Below are 18,081 nucleotides of genomic sequence, written 5' to 3' on the forward strand. Positions count from 1 at the left end.
CTAAACCTCACTACTTATTTCTCTCAATATGCAAGTTGTCCAATTAAGCAAGACTATCACACACAATTAAAAATCTACTAGCTCATACAATTATAGTGTCCACATCAACAAGTCACTATATTTCTCTCAACATGCAAACTGTCCAACTAAGCAATGCACACTATCAGTCTATCACACACAACTAAAATCCACTAGCTATACAATTGTAACATTCACATCAGCAAGATACATAAGTATTTTTGTTTGTCCACACCATGCCACGTAATCCACCGTATTCCCGCAGCAACACGCGGGGTATTCTCCTAGTTATAAAAAACAATGATTACATTTATCCTATAGAATGTACTTATAAATTTATCTAGGGTAACAATTTGAATAAATAATGTTATGGATATTAATTTTATATAGTTTGTAAGTATCAATTGCAAAGAGAATATTTTTCATAATAACTTAACTATAGCATATACATTAATCGTTCATGCATGCATGTTACTTAATACTATAATAACTTGATCTACGTGATTGTATACCATGAATATTTTGTTTAGTCAGGGTTTTAATATATCTTTTACATATTCTTAATATAAAAGAGTGAAATTTTCTTTCTTGGTCACCCACCATCTTTTCATGTTCCTTGGTTTGGTCATTTGGAGCTGCAAAGCCTGTCTGGCTAGTAGAACCTAAGCTTATGCACGTTGCAACATGGCTTAGGTTAAATGGGTCTCTAAATATAAATGTTATTTATTTCAGATTTGTCACCAAATTAATAAAGATGGAGACGACGATAATGGCTCTGTGGAATGCGCATAAGATATGTATATAATAATTGTTGCAGGGTATAAAGATATTGAAAACACAAATAATTTTCCAAATGATGATTTGTTACAGAGTAAATACTCTTAGAGATGCTCTTAAACACATCTCTTGGCCATGCATGCATGGAAGCCTCACAAAATCCGTAGGAAACGTGAAAAGAACATAAAATTTTCAGCCGGCCTCCTCATGGGCATCGGCACTAACCCGTATGCCTGCCTGCGTCCACGGAAGGTGCCGCGCATATGGGAGGATTACATTACAATAGCCGGGTAATATTTGTATGACCCCTAAATAAAGAAAGGTATTGAAGGATGACGATCTGATGCACCGATCAACCCTTATGTTTGTTGCGTAGATAGAAGACCAAAATTAGTGATAGCTGGTGAAGATAGACGACGATGGTTGTTCGGAGCGAGAAGATCGAAGACATGGCTGTGCGGCGAGTGGATGTGAACGGATCGCTCAGAAGCAGGCCAGTTCCTTGAGGCAGCCTGTGGCGCTTCCCTTGGCGTTTTGACATACGGCCATGGTCTTGTTGTTGGTGCCCTTGTACTCGACCTTGATGTTATCCATGGTGACGCCGCTGCAGGGGATTTTGTCGGAGCAGAGCAGGCTGACGGCCTCCGGGGTGGATGAGGTGCCGGTGATGTTCTTGAACGTGACGTCCTTGACGGTGACCTTGGAGTCACCCTTGGCAGTGCAGATCTTGTTGGGGCAGTACTTCATGTCGATGATGATGGGGTTGGCCACGTCGTCCATGGCTATGTTCTCGTAGTGGAGCTTGGAGGCAGTGATCACGCACGCGGCGTCCTCGTAGGACTTGATCCGGACGCCATTGCTGGTCTTCTTGAGCGTGCAGTCCTTGACGTTGATGTCCGTCACATCCTTCTCATCCTTGTACCTGCCCAGGCTGCCGACGCTGATGCCGTGGCCGGGCCCGCAGGTGACGCCGGTGACGTTGATCCCGGTGCTGCCAGGGCCGATGGAGATGCAGTCGTCACCCACGCCGATGGTGGTGCCGGTGATGGTGACCTTGGAGGAGTCACCAATGTGGATGCCGTCGGTGTTGGGGCTGTCCCCGGGCGCGGTGACGGTCACGTCCTTGATCGTCACGCCTTTGCACTGGAACACGTTCATGTGGAAGAACTTGGAGTTCAGCAGGGTGATCCCGGAGACGGTGGCGTTGTTGCAGAAGTCGAGCACCAACGTCTGCAATTAATGTGACCATCGATCGTGTTTGTTACGTAGTTAATATAACAAGAAAGAATAATATGACGCCTAGCCAAATTGCTCTGCGTATATTGGCCGGGTGGAGAAGCAACTCACGTTGGGCAGGATCTTGCAGTCGTATTTCTGAGCACATTTGTTGTTGTCCCATACTTGTTTGCCCTGGCCGTCGAGGGTGCCTTTGCCGCTGATGACAAGGTTGTCGACGTGCTCGATCTCGATCCAGTTGGTCTTGTACGCGCTCAGGTCCGTGGTGCCGAGAAGGTTGCCGTCGAGCTGGATGGTGACGGAGCCCTTGCACGGCCCGCTGAAGTTGAGGGGCCCTGTCAGGTAGTCGCCCTTGGGGATCATGAGCGTCTGCGGCCCTTCCTTGCCGCACGCCGCCGCCCACGCTTCATTCAGCGCTTTGGTGCTGTCCGTCTTGCCGTCGCCCTTAGCTCCGAGCTTGGATATGTCGCTGCCCCCGGCGGAGCCTGAGGGCGCCTCGGCGGGGGCACCGCCGGACTTGTCGTCCTTCCCCTTCTCTTTCTCCTTTGGGGCTGCCTTCCCCGCCGCTTGCGCGGCGCACACCACCATCGCAAGGAGGAAGAACACCCTCATAGCATTGCTGCCCAAAGCCATTTTCGCTAGCTATGCCTGTCCTTGTAGCTTGTTTAACTTTGATCGATCTGCAGCTGGTGCCTCTCAAAGGTTGGGACGCAAGAACTTATATAAGGCGGGGGACTGCAGCTCCGCTTCCTATGTTGAGGCAGGCCAATTTTAGCCTTCGCTGTCTTCACGCCATGGTTGCCAACTCCGTGTCCTCGTGGCCGATGCAAACGCCATTGACCGCTCCAACATTTCTTCGTCCTCTCGAGCTTCTTCCACGTGCATGCGAGTTTTTACTAGCACCTAAAACAGCGTCGTTCCATTGATTAAGGGGTTACTAGGTATTCACGCTTCACCAAACATGCATTGGCAGGCCACTAATTGCTCTTCTTCGCCCCTTTTATTGTGGCACTGGCTATTTCTTTCCGTCTTAGATTGCTCACCGTTTGCTTGCCTCATGGACAACCAAGTGAGCAGAACAACATCTAAGAGAGACTTAATTAGGCAACTTAAAATCTACTTTTAAAATTATGGTTTGTAATCTAGACCTAATCAAAATCTATGCAATAAAACAATCTGCCTAGATATACAACTATGATTTTGTATGTTGCTATTTCTATTGCAAAAGATATACACAACCTAGGTTCCAATCTTATTAATGTGATATAGGAAGGCAAAGCACATAACCTAAGTACAAAATATAAATACAGGTGTCAGAGATATAGACTCCTACCGATGACTTTGGTATTCTTTCGGGGTATCGAGAAGTTCTTCGTTTCTCCTAGTCCTCGTTGGAGCCCATGGCAAGAATGCTCTTATAATGGCCAAGCTCGTGATCGGGTAACTCTGTGGATAGGCCCCACGTTTTCCCCACGCGCAAGTGGATCTCCGATATGACCTTCCCTGGACCGCTCCCCTCTATGTTCACTATCAAGCCTCTAGTCCAAACGCTGCAAGCCTTGTTCCCTCTAGTATATCAGTGGTGGCCACACCGCAAACACAATTGGTGTGATCTTGTAAGACTACAAACCTCTCAAGTACAACAATGTCACGCGCAAAGCATCAAGTGGTAAAAGGTATACAAATCTCACTCACTACGGGAAACTGGAGCTTTGCCCAGAGCCTGGCTTTGCCGAGAGCCAGACCCTCGGCAAAGCTCCCTTTGCCGAGAGCAGGGAGGACCCTAGGCAAAGAACCTTTGCCCACGGCTAAGCTCTCGGCAAAGCCGAGCACTCGGAAGGTCAGCTTTGCCGAAAGCCTGGCTCTCGGCAAAGAAAGACTCTCGGCAAAGGTGCCGCGCCGTAAACGGCTGCTGCAGTCGTCGTCTTTGCCGAGAGCCACCCCGTTAGGCTCTCGGCAAAGAGCTCCTTTGCCGAGGGCCAGCGGTGGCCCTCGGCAAAGATGGAAGATTTTTTTTGAATTTTAAACCCAAATTTTTTCTGTAGCCCTTGCATATTGTATAAAAGCACATGTTCAAATTTTAGAGATTTTTATAACATTTTGCTATATTTCATCAATTAATTTATTTTCTTTGCATTTTTCTCGAAAAAGTAAATTTGAACTAGAGGTGTATGAAATAATAAAGTATAGGCATTCGAAAAATGATATTCATGTTCGAGAATGCATTTTGAGGCTGTATCCATAAACTCAACCAAAAGTTTGAATGTCTTGTATACGAAACATGATCATCCATGTGTCGTAGATGTGATTTTTAATTATAAATAATCCAAATGAACTCTAAAAATTATAAAACTTGGCGACGTGCCATGTTATCGCATGTGGACGTTGTGGTAAAAAATTCATAAAGTTTCGAGCAAATTGTAACTCCAGATATTTAAAACCCAGTGTTCTCCACAATCATATTTATCACATGTGGAGATGTCTGGGTTTTAGACATCAGGTGTCCCAACTTGCTCAAAATCTTATGAATTTTTTACCACACCCTCAACATGTGATAACACACTACGTCGCCAAGTTTCGTGATTTTTGGACTTTATTTTGAATTTATGTAATTAAAAATCACTTTTCCCTCACATTCCTCGATATGTTACATTAGCGAGAGGGTTGAGATTTCATGTGTGGTTGTGGATACGGCCTCAACATATACCAAATATCATGACTATCATTTTTTGAATCACTGAATTCCAATATTGCATGTACCTGCAGTTCAAATTTGAATTATGTGAAAAAATATAAAAAAACAAGATTAATTAGTTAAATATAGCAAAAAAAAGTCAAATTGATGTCAAAATTTGAAATGTATTTAGAAATTGTGTCACAAAGACATAAAAAAACTCAGCTCTAAAATAAAAAAGTCAACAATTCTTTGCCGAGAGCCAGCTAGTCCGGCTCTCGGCAAAGACCTGGCTAGCTATCGGCAAAGAATTATTGGCAGAAAAAATGAGTCTAATTCTTCGCCGAGAGCCATCGTGCGCGGCCGTCGGGAAAGGATTTTTTTTCAAAAAAATAAAATAAAACGCCTCCTTTATCCCCACCCAGCCACATACGGGCACCCTCACCCTACACGGGCACACGCACCGCCGCCCGCACCCTGCACGCCGCCGCCGCCCGCGCCGCTGCACCGCTTGCGCCGCCGCCGCCGACTAGATCTGCCGCCGGCGGCCCCTGCCCCTGGCCCTGCCCCGCGCTCCCCTGGCCCAAGAGTCTGCTCAGATCCCGCTCAGCTCCTCCGCACCACCTCACCAAATTTCGCCCTCCCTGCTCCCGGACTTGGTTCTTGGCGACGATAAGGATTTTGTGTTGGTTTTGAGTGAGTACTTCTCCTCATGTCCGTTTATGTTTTTCTAGAGTGTACTTCCTCTTTCATTCGATCTATTAATTCATGAACTTCTCTCTCATCTCTCATCTCGCATCCTGCTCCTAGCAGCAGAGCCTGATCGAGCCCCCTTGAGCAGGTTGCCGGAGGTTTCAGCAGTTTTGTCTGCATAACAAGTTGCTTCATCGGACTGATCTGCTCTTTTCCCTTGGGTGAGGATAACGGAACGCGCTTCTTCCATTTTTCTATAGTCTGGTACTCTGGTCTGATAGTAGCCCCAGCATTTTTTTATTTTTTATTTTGCTTTGGTGTCACGATGGAATTTCTAAGCTATTTATTTAGCAAGAAGAAGCAGAGGAGTGGAATCAACTCCGGAGGCAAGAGTTTAGTTAGGCAGTCCTGCTGCCATAATGCTAATAATATATATAATACCAGAGATCGATGGTGTGCATTACTACTCTAATTATTTTTGTACCCAGTTACTTGGTTCGTTTGACACAGACTGCATTAAGTTGAAGTGTGGCTGAATTTAGATTTGTGGCAGAATGTTTTGTGCAGTATGGGTACATACAATGGTTGACAGTGGAAGCTTAGTGAGGTGTGAGACTATGCTATCCTATACAGAATAAGATGATACAATTCAGATGTGAGTGTGAAATAGAGAGAAAGAACTTGTAGCTTGCAGCAGTAATTAATGAAAGAGCAGAGATAAAGAAATTAACAAAAGAGGAAGCCTGAAGAATATAGCATAATAGTCAAAGTAGTGAGAGAGTAATAGTCATTTGATACGAAAATAGACTTGTGTGTGTTCGGGAGAATAGAGTCTGAAATTTATGAAATACAGAGGTGTGTGAGGTAATAGATTGCAGTAGATACAGCAAGGAGGAAGCGCATAAGAAGGTAGTTGAAATTCATTCAGACTGCATTAAGCTGAAATTCATTCAGCTGATCGATGGTGAGGCATACATAAATAAATATCCATCCAAATCCAGAGTGCGTCTAGCATAAATAAATATAAATATGTATGTAGAAATGCTGGAGTACTAATGAACTGAGAAGGACAGCATGGCCTAATCCCTTTCGTGGCACATGATGGAACAAATTTTGTTGATACATGTTTGGGGCGTTCGATTTGGCTTATGAATGGAATCTTCAATCCTCTGCCTTTGCTTGCCCTGTATCTAGTAGAGGACTAATTTGCCCCTTGTTTCTATCGTTTAGCTTTCACACACGTTTATTTCCTATGCTATGAAAATTCGTTCATTTAAAGCTACTATGTAAATTGTAGTTTATTATTTTGGATGTGTGGCCTTCGTGCCATATATGTGAAATGTGGATGTGTGGACTTCGTGTCATATATGTGTTGTTGGCCATCGAGCAGGCTTTTTTTTGTAGGTTTTCGAAACCTCCCCGTGCAGGGGAGGTTCTGCCGAAATTTTGTACTTACAGTGTTGTTTTTCTGTCGGAGGTGAGTATATATATGTTTGTCTATTGTTTTGGCATGTGCGGCCGTCCTGCAGATACTAATGAGATCGCTTTTATATTATGCAGCATCAGTCGTGGGGTTCGAACCCGACCCCTTCTCCTGGCAGCGGGTGGCAGGTTAGTCCTTATGGCCACCCGAGTACGCAGCACACGTGGCCTGGTGGCCATCCGCAGCATGGCCACCCTGGGTTGTCTAGCAGCCCTCCTCCGCGTCCCGGGTACTCGTACCCGTACCAGTCAGAGCCAGGGCAGGCCATGTGGGCGCCGTGGATAGGTGGGAGCTCTCCACACCCTGGGGGGCATTCACCCTAGTCGGCGTGGCTAGATGGGGGCTCGGGACACGACGGAGGCCACAATGACGACGGGTCAGAGTCACGACACTAGGGGTGAGGCGCTAGCGACTTCGAGTAGTGATATTCATGTAGACTTGTGGTTTATGTTATGAACTTGTGGCATATATTATGAACTTGTGGTTTATGTTGGACTTTATGTTAGATTTGTCATATCTATGCGGATTTGTGATATCTATGAACTTCGATATGTTTCATATGTGATATATATGTGGATTGTGATATAGACATGTGGATTTGTAATATATATATATATATATATATATATATATATATATATATATATATATATATATATATATATATATATATATATATGGCTGTGCATGTAAAAAACAGAGGAAATAAAAAAACAAAAAAAATCCCAGCTTTGCCTAGAGCCAGGAAGGCTGGCACTTGACAAGAATTCCAGCTTTGCCGAGAGCCTGCCAGACTGGCTCTCGGCAAAGGAGGTCTTTGCCGAGAGCTTCCAGGTTGGCTCTCGGCAAAGGAGGTCTTTGCCGAGAGCCAACCTGGCAGGCTCTCGGCAAAGATATTTTTTTAAAAAAATTAAAAAGTCTTTGCCGAGAGCTCGCCATCCAGGCTCTCGGCAAAGACGACGTCAAAGTTGACGTTTCTCGACGGCGCCGTGGGTTTTGCCTAGGGCGCTTCTGGCCTTCGGCAAAGTCTTTGCCGGGAGCCTGCCATGTGGCGTCGGCAAAGAGTTCTTTGCCGAGAGCTTCTTTGCTGAGAGCTTTTTGCCGAGAGCCACGTGGCAGGCTCTCGGCAAAGACTTTGCCGAGGGCTTTTAGGCCTTTGCCGAGGGCTTCCGGCTCTCGGCAAAGAAACGTAGAGCAAGCGCTAAAGTGGTGGTCTAACTAATCTAAGCATATTTTGCAAAAGCATCTACGCTAATCACCGAGTGAACACTAAGCAATTTAGTGGCTAAGCAACTAGGATGAGCCTCAACTCGTACTACACTTCGTTGAGCTTCTCAAATGGCTGACCAAGGGGGTATATATAGGTTCCAAGTCCAAAACTACCCATCCGTGGCGTAGTTATGATGTAGAGCAGGGGTGGTCTATTTTAGATATAAAACTAAATTATAAAGTAGTTTATTTATATCTTTTATGATTTTAAAGAACTTATCTACTATAATTTAACCTTATCTTAAATTTTAGAGACCACCTATGCTAGCCATCGTCAAAAGCTGTAGCTATGTACTCATCGGAATGGTCCGATGGGAACACCGAGGCCTTGTTCAGTTCTACAAATTTTAGCAAAATGAACGCTATAACACTTTTGTTTGTATTTAACGAATATTATCCAATCATGGACTAACTAGACTCAAAAGATTTGTCTCGTAAATTACAGGCAAACTGTGTAATTAGTTATTTTTTATCTATATTTAATGCTCTATGCATGTATCGTAAGATTCGATGTGACAGAGAATCTAAAAAATTTTGTAAAATCTTTTGGGAACTAAGGCCTTGTTTAGCTGGCAAAATGAAAAGTTTTCGGACACTGTAGCACCTTCGTTTGTTTGTGGCAATTATTATCCAATTATAGACTAACTTGGCTTAAAAATTCATCTCACGATTTACAGGCAAACTGTGTAGTTAATTTTTGTTTTTGTTATATTTAATGCTCCATGCATGTGTCGCAAGATTCGATATGACAGAGAATCTTAAAAAGTTTTTGTTTTTTGGGTGAACTAAACAAGGACTAAACAAGGCCCAAAGGGATTTGGTGGGCTCTGACAAGCCGACAAATGGAATCCACCCATTGGAGGTCCACTGATCTGGTGCTGCATCCGGTGTGACCCGGACCAATCCGGTGCGTTGTATCACCCTTCAATGGCGTCCGCAATGGCGTTCAAATCGTTAGCTATTTGATATCTAGTAAGAATATTATTGGCTTTCAATGGCAATTTGCAAATAGCTAACTTAGTAAGTCACTAGCTATTAGGAAATCGCTAGCTATTGTGGAGAGTATTGTGAGAGAGTTATTTCTAAAAGATCATGCTAGATTAGCTATTTATGAGTCGCTAGCTATTAGGAAGTCGCTATAGCTATTTGATCTCTCTTCCCGATAGCCAATGAGAGTGCTACTTTTTTATTATTTTTATACGTCATCTCGCTAGCTATTTGTAAATTGCTATTGAGAACCAATAGAATTTCTTCTAGCTAGCTATTTGATAACCATTGTGGATGACCTGACTACAACCCTCTCTGGAATGACAAAGGAGTAGTAGATGTGTTCTTTGACTATTGAAAGTTGGATTCCTCGATATGCATAGAGAAGATGATCTTATAGTAGCAGGAAACATATATCAAACATGTTTTACAAGTTTTCCATGTCAAAAAAACACGAGCCAAAACTGAGTTGGACGCTAACCGGTCTTGGAACAGCAGAAAAACCAGCCTAGCTGGTTTTATCGGGCCAGGCCACTTTGTTGGGCCGGCTATAGAAAAACCGAGCGCCGCTTGGGGAATCCGGCAAGGCGCAGAGCAAGCCGAAAACTTCTTTTGATCTTCCGACCACCAGTTGCGACGTTCCAAAATATTTCCTTGACCTTCTTGATACCAGGAATGTCGTGATGATGTTCATTACACATATTGACCACTTTTAGCTGTCAAGTATACCATCCTGACTAGCTAGTGAAACCAATATTTGTTCGCAATATGAATGAAAATTGGAGGATGTGTGTGTCCATTACACGGACCTGAATAGGACATGTCCCAAATGTTCATATTGAAACGAACCACGATTTCCTTGAAGGCAAGTGCGCAGTATAAAAGCAAATTGTGATCGTCCCTAAATACATTATATTCTCACTTGCTTTATTATCTCCCTTACACTGCCAGTAGGAAACATATCTTTAAACGGACTGTATGATAGATCTGTTAGAGCATCTCCAAAAACCTTTCTAAATTTCACTCTCTAAATCATCATTTGGAGAGCCATTTGCATAAAAATCGTTTTTTATATTTTTTTTACTTTCCAACAGTTTTGCTAAATCTTATGCGCGCTCTAGAGAGTCATTCTCGTCTTCTATATTTGGCTAGCGAAAAACCAGGAATAGACAATGGCTATATTTGGATAACCATTTAGAGAAGCTGTTGGAGGGTACTTTTTTACCAAAATTGCTATTCCTTGCATTTAGTAAGAATATACAAAGTCTCTTGGAGATGCTCTTAATAACCTTATCCCCCTAACTATATAAGGAGCTTCTGGTCAGTACCTCTAGCAACTCTAGTGCATACTTCCTCTAATTTTCTAAAGAATGTCGTTTTGATGTTGTCTTAAGTCAAACATTTTAAACTTTGACTACAAATGAAGTCTTTTGGATTGAGTTTGAAAATATAAAAGTGATGTAAGTAGATTCATCTCGAAATGTAGTTTCATTAAAGTATATTTTTACTATATTTTATACCAAAAAATAATAGTCAAAATTGTTTTTTTAAGACTGTGCTACTGCCCAAAATGGTATTCTTTAGTAAACCGAAGGAGTAGTAGCATATGACGCACAAAAGCAATACAAGCATCCTCATATAACGTAGGGCACCTCTGTCCAAAACGATATTCTTTAGTATAACTATTGTTTACTTGAACTTATCAGCCAAATTTGTCAATCATTCAGTAGTGTTTTTCTCTCACAACAAATCAGTTAACACATGGCTATCAGCCAAACGAATCCCATTTCACAGCCGATGGTAAAAAAATTACACGAGGGTGCATGTGACAGTTTGTGTATAGGGACTCCAAAATTGCTCGTGTTTGGCACACTCTCCACCTTTCTTAACCTCACAACATGTACATGCAATAGTCACCTATTTAAGTTGTTCAATCTCCGACCAGCTTTACATGTGGGATTAATCTTTTATGGCACCTAACATATTATGAGCCTAAATTTTACTTGTTTTAACTAAAATAAGGTTTGGTCAAAATCCATTAAATCCAACAAAGATAGTTAACTCATTATCTTTGGTGGACGAGTACTAGCTAACCACAAAATAAGTTGTATGTCTTATTGCAACACAGTTAAATCTATACCTAATATATAGTTGTGAAAATTTCAGTTCACCATATCTTTATATGTTCACTAGGCCTTTCATCAGTGTCCGTATATATATAGGTCTATGTGATTTACAATTAGGAGTTCATAGAGTCTGTATAGGAGTCCATGAAGATAAGAACTATGAAGTTGCTAACGGATGAAAAGGAAAAAAACGAAAAGCTTCCTATGCAGATGGACCGAAAAAAGGAAACATAAAAGGATGCCATGACCGATTAAAGAAAGGGAAGAAAAACAAAACAAAAAGGAAATAAAAACCAACGTGCATGAATAAAACCTAAACGGATGCCATGACTGATGAAAAAAATCTATATCTAATATATAATTGTGAAAATTTCAGTTCACCATATATTTATATGTTCACTAGGTCTTTCATCAGTGTCCGTATATATATAGGTCTATGTGATTTACAATTAGGAGTTCATAGAGTTCGTATAGGAGTCCATGAAGATAAGAACTACAAAGTTGCTAACGGATGAAAAGGAAAAAACAAAAAGCTTCCTATGCAGATGGACCGAAAAAAGGAAACATAAAAGATGCCATGACCGATTAAAGAAAGGGAAGAAAAACAAAACAAAAGGGAAATAAAAACCAACGTGCATGAATAAAACCTATACGGATGCCATGACTGATGAAAAAAAAGGCAAAAACGACAAATAAAAAAAAAAGACATCCTGACAAACGAAGTTCACGGTACTATAGAAAAAAATTATTAGACTTAGAAAAGATGATTTGAAAAAAATGTTTTGTTCTGTGTAGAGAGTAGGATATGATTAAAATTTGTACTCAGGTTACTCAGAACTTTATCTATTTGGATTCGTAAATGTCCGTGTTACCTCAGTAAGACCTACGTATGTCATTATTATATGGATTATTTCCATCATTGTTTTTTGATTTGTTTGGATCTATAGAGCAAAAGAATGTATAGTAAGTATAGTGTGATATTTTACATTAATGTAATAGAGAAAATAAAAAACAATATTTAATTAATTTACCTAGAGGCAATTCTTTTTTTTTATGTTTTTAAGTTCCTCTATGTCATCTCCAACATGTACATCTTGACGGGCATCAATTCTAGCATCTTCATGATATAGAATATCGCCTTCTGTTAGCCGGGCTAGCCCTGTCATGGTAGACGCGGGGATAGGGAGACAGCCGAAACGGCGGTGGCTTTGGGGAGAAAGAAGATTGCCCGGTAGGAGAATCAAGTAGACCTCATCATATCGATGGACCAAATTTCTTCATGGGCTGGCCCAAATTGCATGCTAAAATAACCGAGTATTAATTTATGAAAGAGCTTTTATCATAGGTGATAGAATAAGAATTGTAGCCTTATATTATATTATATTATATTATATTATATTATATTATATTATATTATATTATATTATATTATATTATATTATATTATATTATATTATATTATATTATATTATATTATATTATATTATATTATATTATATTATATTATATTATATTATATTATATTATATTATATTATATTATATTATATTATATTATATTATATTATATTATATTATATTATATTATATTATATTATATTATATTATATTATATTATATTATATTATATTATATTATATTATATTATATTATATTATATTATATTACATTACATTACATTACATTACATTACATTACATTACATTACATTATACTATACTATACTATACTATACTATACTATACTATACTATACTATACTATACTATACTATACTATACTATACTATACTATACTATACTATACTATACTATACTATACTATATAGGTACGGAAAATTTTCATGTTGACCATTATAACAATCGCCACTCATGCGAATATCATCATTAAAATAACAATCTATCTATATCTATATATCTAATACTAAAGAGACAAAATTTCAGTCATTGTTTTCATCCTTTTTTGGTTTTAGTAAAACATTTTCATTTTGTTGTCTGCCATAGTCACATAAATAAAATATATTATATATTTCAAATAATATATAATTATATGTAAAACATAATAAGTAGGTACTTACCATTTCTGTCGCTATTGTTTATCATGTTTGAAATTTTTTATCTCCCATTGCAACGCACATGCATGATATAGATATAGATTTGATAGTTTTTTTTCTCTCGTTGCAACGCACGGGCAATTTTTCTAGTAAATAAATAAAAACAGAAAGTTTAAGTCTAGGCTTGAGGGTTGCTTATTTCTATTTAGGCACATATAAGATGTCTACTAAACCTGCTCACTTGGGCTTGTGGGTTGGGCTTCAGGCCATGGTTAATCTAGGCCCAAGATGCTCAGGACGTGTATATATGTGAAGTTTCGTGTTGCCTAAAAAAAGTGAAGCTTTGCGACAAATTACTTCAATTGTTCTACGAGAAATTTACCTCACCCATATTGAACGATGAGCCCTATTTCTAGGCACTCCATCGCGAGAATCGAAAAAAATCCCACCAAACGTCTTGCCATGGCTCTGATTGTCGTGACCGGTCATGGAAGAAAAATCAGAAAATAAACTACACTATCGAAGGATACCCCCACCATGTAGTTATAGATCGCGGTTCCAAACCAGTAAGGTCTTTTTTGACGTAGTCGGAGCATATCAATCCACATGCGTTGAGGTGGATTGTTATAGAATTTAAACTAAATTTCACATCAACCCACACCAACACATATGGATTGAAGTGAATCCGACAACATCCAAACAAACCCTAAAGAACACAGAAGTTGCTCATCATAAATGTAATTATAAGCAGGACATGTATATATATTTTACTTCTGTATGTATATATATGTATATGTACACCACTCGTGAGGCGTAAAGCTATGTTTACAACCATGCTAGTATTACAGGACTCAAAAAAATTTTGTCACCTATCCCGCCATGTATCCTGAGATGCTAAAAGGACCCACAAAGTCAATCAATTCAGAAAAATATAAAATCTATGCACAAAACTTCTAGGAAAGAATTAATGGAACAGAGCAGGCGCTTGATGATGATCTGCTGCAAACAGCAAATTAACATGGGCATCAGAAGTCGACGCTCCCGTCGCCGGCGGCCCTGCACATGCACCCGGGCGTCCTCGGCTGCCGGTAGACGCTCCGGCCCCTCGGCCGCGGGCTCACCCGCTTGTACTCCTCCACCATCTGCCTCACCCTTCTCTGGAAGCCGCCCCACGCGATGCTCTCTTCCTCGGAAAGCACCTGCGCGTAGCGCTTCCGGTTCGGGTGCAGCGTCGGCGCGCGGCCCCTGCCGTGGTAGATGCGGTACCCGGACACCAGCGACGACAACTGGCTGCCGGAGTCCGTCACCGCGAACACGTCCGCCGACGCGCACGCGATGAAGTCCAAGGCCGCAAGCTGCAATCAAAATATAATGCGTGCGCGACAGCAATGGCAGGTTAGCTTCGAGACGATGGTGGGTAGCCAGGACAGAACTGGATCGTAGGAGTAGGTAGTGTTCTTTACCCGTGAAGAGAAGTTCTTGAACGGGGCCAGCTCGTCGGCGGTGAGGACATCCTCCTTGGTGACCAGATTCGGGTACAGCCGCGTCAGCGGCCGCAGCCGTGGCGCGCCGCCGTATATCTGCGACCCGGCCACGTAGATGAACGTCCGGCGGTCGTATCCCAGCGCGGAGAGGACGAGACCCGCTTCCTCCGGCGTCAGCGGGCACCTCCCCAGGCTGCGCTGCTCCTCCGGCGAAACCGTGCTGCGGCACGAAATCAACGACGGTGTTAGTTCAGACAATGCAGCGCGACATCGAACCCGTTTCTTGGCAGCAAGCAAGCAGTCCAGCAATGGCGCACGTACGTGTTCCGTAGGCGCAGCGCGAGTGCCGGGAAGTGGGTCTCCCTGTACGCCTGCAGCTCCCTCCTCTCCTCCTCGCCGCCGCCGAACTCGCAGAGCGAGTAGGCCACCATGTCCTCCTCGAACCTCATATGCAGGGCGAGGTACCTGTTGGGCGTGCCGGCGGCGTGGTGGTTCTCTGCCAAGGCCGGGTCCAGCATGTTGCTGCCGAACAGCTGCTTGTCCATTTCCGTCTGCATCGCGCTCACCTGGCGCAGCCGCTGGACCAGCAGGGAGCCTGCTTGCTGGAGCTCAGGGACGAACTTGAGAGCATGGAAGTTGCATCGGCATCTCAGCCTCTGCAGATGAACAGGCACTGAATCGAAGCCTAGCCGGTTTCCAAACCCGAGGAAATGAACGACGCCATTTTGCTGAAGAATTGGGAGTATGGATTTGACGAACTCGGATGGTTCAGCCTCTTTCGAGATTTCCATGTCAGTGATCTGAGAAAAGGGCAAGATTGAATGAAATCTGATCAAAATGCGCCCGACATTGCGCCGGCTGAGTCGTGAAACAGGTGTCTGAAGTTGTTGGACAGGGCAGAGGCACCAACCTGGCTGCCAATTGCTTCGAGGTCCAGTGACTGAAGGCGTGCTGGTAGTTCTTTCACGATTCGCACGTCGTTCTTCATGTACTTCACGAAGTAGTCTTCCTGATAGATGTCACCAAACTGACTGGTTGAAAGAGAAGGCATGTCAAGCACAGCAAACAAAAGCTAGTACAAGATATCAGAACCAGACCCAACTTATAATTCTACACCCTACATTTTCTTCATACCTTGTGTCCTTCCAGACGCTGCTGTAGAGGAACCGTGGGAGGACTAGTGTAGCATTGAGCAGAGCAGCAACGACAACAGCATTACATACCTGCACGACGAAGACTCGTTTAGATTTAGCCACCGAATTTCAAGATGCAGCAGCTAGCATTCAGGTTGTGAGCATTTTAAAACTAGTAAATCCTTACAGCGACACGCTGCTGGTTCAGACCACCATTTGCGCTGACCAGTATGAAGCCGCTGTTGATCTTGTCAGGCTCTGTGAGGACAAGTCTAGTGTCAGAAGACCCAACTATTTCTCTCAATGCGAAAATTGTGAAACCAGGATTCGATGATCCACCGGATCGATTTAACATTCAGATATCAGAACAATTGTAGGAAGAAGCTACAGCCATGTCTGGCCTTGCTGAGGAGTAGCAGTAGGAATTTGAAGTGTGTTACCTTCATCAGCCAAACTGTGCTTAGCAGCACAGGGCTTCCACTTGCGCGCTTGCCTGTAGGGCTCTTCCCATAGCGCGAAAGTTTCAGGTTCAGAGCCGTTCTGCACTGCCGAGAAGGGAGACTTGGAGCATGAGAAAGGTAAAGATACAGTGTTTTTTTTTTTGGAATTAAAAGTGTAGAGTTGCAGAAAGTGGGTTGTGTGATCATCCATCAAACGGACGGACCTTTGTGAGAGCTGAAGTGGCCATTTGCAGAAGCCTTCCATGCATGATCTGCTCCACTTGCTCCCTCCTTACAATGTGTTGCTTAAGCTCCTTGATTAGCAAAGTCAAAGAATCGTCAGTTAGAGAACGAAGCAAGGACTCGTAAGTAATCTGCGAGGAAAGAAATGAAGAAAAGAGAGAGATGATTGATACCTGGAGGCCCCTGAAGTTCCTGGAGATGGCGGCGTTCCTGAACTGGACCTGGTGCAGCGCGGACATGGCGAGGGAGGCGGCGAGCAGGAGGCAGCCCATGAGGCCGACGACGGCCGCGAACACCCTGAGGTGCCAGGACGTGACGCTGATGCTGATGCCCACGCCGACGCCGGGCCTCGTGCCATGCTGCTGCTTCCCGTGCCGCAGCCTGCCGATGTTGGTCGCGCCCACCCTCCCGGCGAGCTCCCGGCCGCCCCGGCTCCCCTGCACCGCTGCCGGCGACGAAGAAGAAGAAGCACCGCTGCCGCCGCCGGCTGAGGACGAGGCACCGTCCATTTCTGCGGGGCCTCCGCCGCGCTAGCTGCTGGATCAATCAGGACGGGATCGGGATGGCATACCCGGCGGCAGATGCTAAGCTCCTGGCAGCACGGCAGGAGCCAGGAGGATGGGTGAAGGCGCTGGCTGCTGGGCTGGCTTTGCCTTTGCCTTTGCGTTGAGGACAACCTCTCACTCAGCCTCAGGCCACGCAACACGGCAACGACCTCGTTTTGGTACGCCGCAGGGTAGTACTCCTACCTAGCTGTTGAATGATTCCCCTCGTATTTTTCTTCTTCTTCTCTTCTCTCGTGTACAACTTGACCAGTTCATTCATTCATGGACGACGTGCCCACCGGGTGGGATCAGCAGCAGCTTCGGCGGCAGGTCAAACAAGGCAGCAGATCCATCGAGAGCGTGTGGTGGTGTGCAGGCCAGCAGCAGCAGCTTCCATCCCGTGCCCGTGCCCGTGCCCGTGCGTCGCGTCTCGATCGGTGTAACCACCGCGCGCGGGCGGCCTCGGCGGGATAAAAGAAACCGGAAATGCGGCTGGCGTCCCAGGCGGGAGGGCTAAAAAACACGGGGGATCGGGACGCCGGGAGCAGGTGCGAGGAGAGATCCTCTGCTCAGAACAGATCACCTAACGTGACAAGGACACGGACACGCCCGCCCTGCAGCAGGGACCCGGGACGCCCAGGATCGCATGAGTCGTCGCTCCATCATTCGTTGCGTGTCACGTAGGAGCGGCTGAGTTGGATAGCGGGGCCAGCCAAGCCATTCGCTGCCGCTTTTGCCTGCCGATGAGAGGCGTTCTGTGGAAGCGAAGGGAGGGAGGTGTCGTGCTGGTGCGGCGACAGGGATGGGTTCGGTTCGTTCGGTTGGGCGATGGCAGAGCGCCGGCAAACCGGTTGGTTTGGTTGCGTAGTTGGTGGTGCAGGTGGCGGCAGGCCCCAGCCTAGGCCTTGTTTAGTTCACTCTA

At 43.9% G+C, this 18,081-nt stretch overlaps 2 protein-coding genes and 1 long non-coding RNA gene across 4 annotated transcripts; 1 reads left to right on the top strand and 2 right to left on the bottom strand.

Annotated features, from left to right (window-relative positions):
- LOC8072690 (exopolygalacturonase) lies at window positions 815-2,722 on the bottom strand. Its single transcript, XM_002438483.2, has 2 exons — window positions 2,143-2,722; window positions 815-2,025 (listed from the first exon to the last, which is right to left on the bottom strand). Exons 1-2 carry the CDS (start codon window positions 2,662-2,664, stop codon window positions 1,279-1,281), a joined length of 1,269 nt encoding a protein of 422 aa, XP_002438528.1. The 5' UTR covers window positions 2,665-2,722; the 3' UTR covers window positions 815-1,278.
- On the top strand, window positions 5,175-7,466 carry LOC110430836. 2 transcript variants are annotated; one of them, XR_002448221.1, is made up of 3 exons: window positions 5,175-5,401; window positions 5,516-6,875; window positions 6,959-7,466. It is a non-coding gene; the product is annotated as an uncharacterized LOC110430836 (long non-coding RNA). The 2 variants fall into 2 exon arrangements; XR_002448222.1 differs by having other exon boundaries at window positions 5,519-6,875.
- On the bottom strand, window positions 14,047-17,634 carry LOC8155446 (uncharacterized protein At1g04910). The gene is made up of 9 exons (XM_021448486.1): window positions 16,788-17,634; window positions 16,596-16,685; window positions 16,372-16,471; window positions 16,119-16,189; window positions 15,933-16,021; window positions 15,709-15,829; window positions 15,120-15,598; window positions 14,778-15,018; window positions 14,047-14,669 (listed from the first exon to the last, which is right to left on the bottom strand). The coding sequence occupies exons 1-9, from the start codon at window positions 17,121-17,123 to the stop codon at window positions 14,340-14,342; spliced, it is 1,857 nt and encodes a 618-aa protein (XP_021304161.1). The 5' UTR covers window positions 17,124-17,634; the 3' UTR covers window positions 14,047-14,339.

The sequence above is a fragment of the Sorghum bicolor genome, chromosome 10 (genome assembly GCF_000003195.3).
Source record: "Sorghum bicolor cultivar BTx623 chromosome 10, Sorghum_bicolor_NCBIv3, whole genome shotgun sequence".
NCBI lineage: Eukaryota > Viridiplantae > Streptophyta > Magnoliopsida > Poales > Poaceae > Sorghum > Sorghum bicolor.

Coding starts and splice junctions, on each gene's coding strand:
- LOC8155446 (XM_021448486.1), bottom strand. CDS start 17,123: ATGGACGGTGCCTCGTCCTCAGCCGGCGGCGGCAGCGGTGCTTCTTCT. Junction 16,472..16,595: donor CCACTTCAGCTCTCACAAAG/GTCCGTCCGTTT, acceptor TCGGCAGTGCAG/AACGGCTCTGAACCTGAAAC. Junction 16,022..16,118: donor TGAACCAGCAGCGTGTCGCT/GTAAGGATTTAC, acceptor TTCGTCGTGCAG/GTATGTAATGCTGTTGTCGT.
- LOC8072690 (XM_002438483.2), bottom strand. CDS start 2,664: ATGGCTTTGGGCAGCAATGCTATGAGGGTGTTCTTCCTCCTTGCGATG. Junction 2,026..2,142: donor ACTGCAAGATCCTGCCCAAC/GTGAGTTGCTTC, acceptor CATTAATTGCAG/ACGTTGGTGCTCGACTTCTG.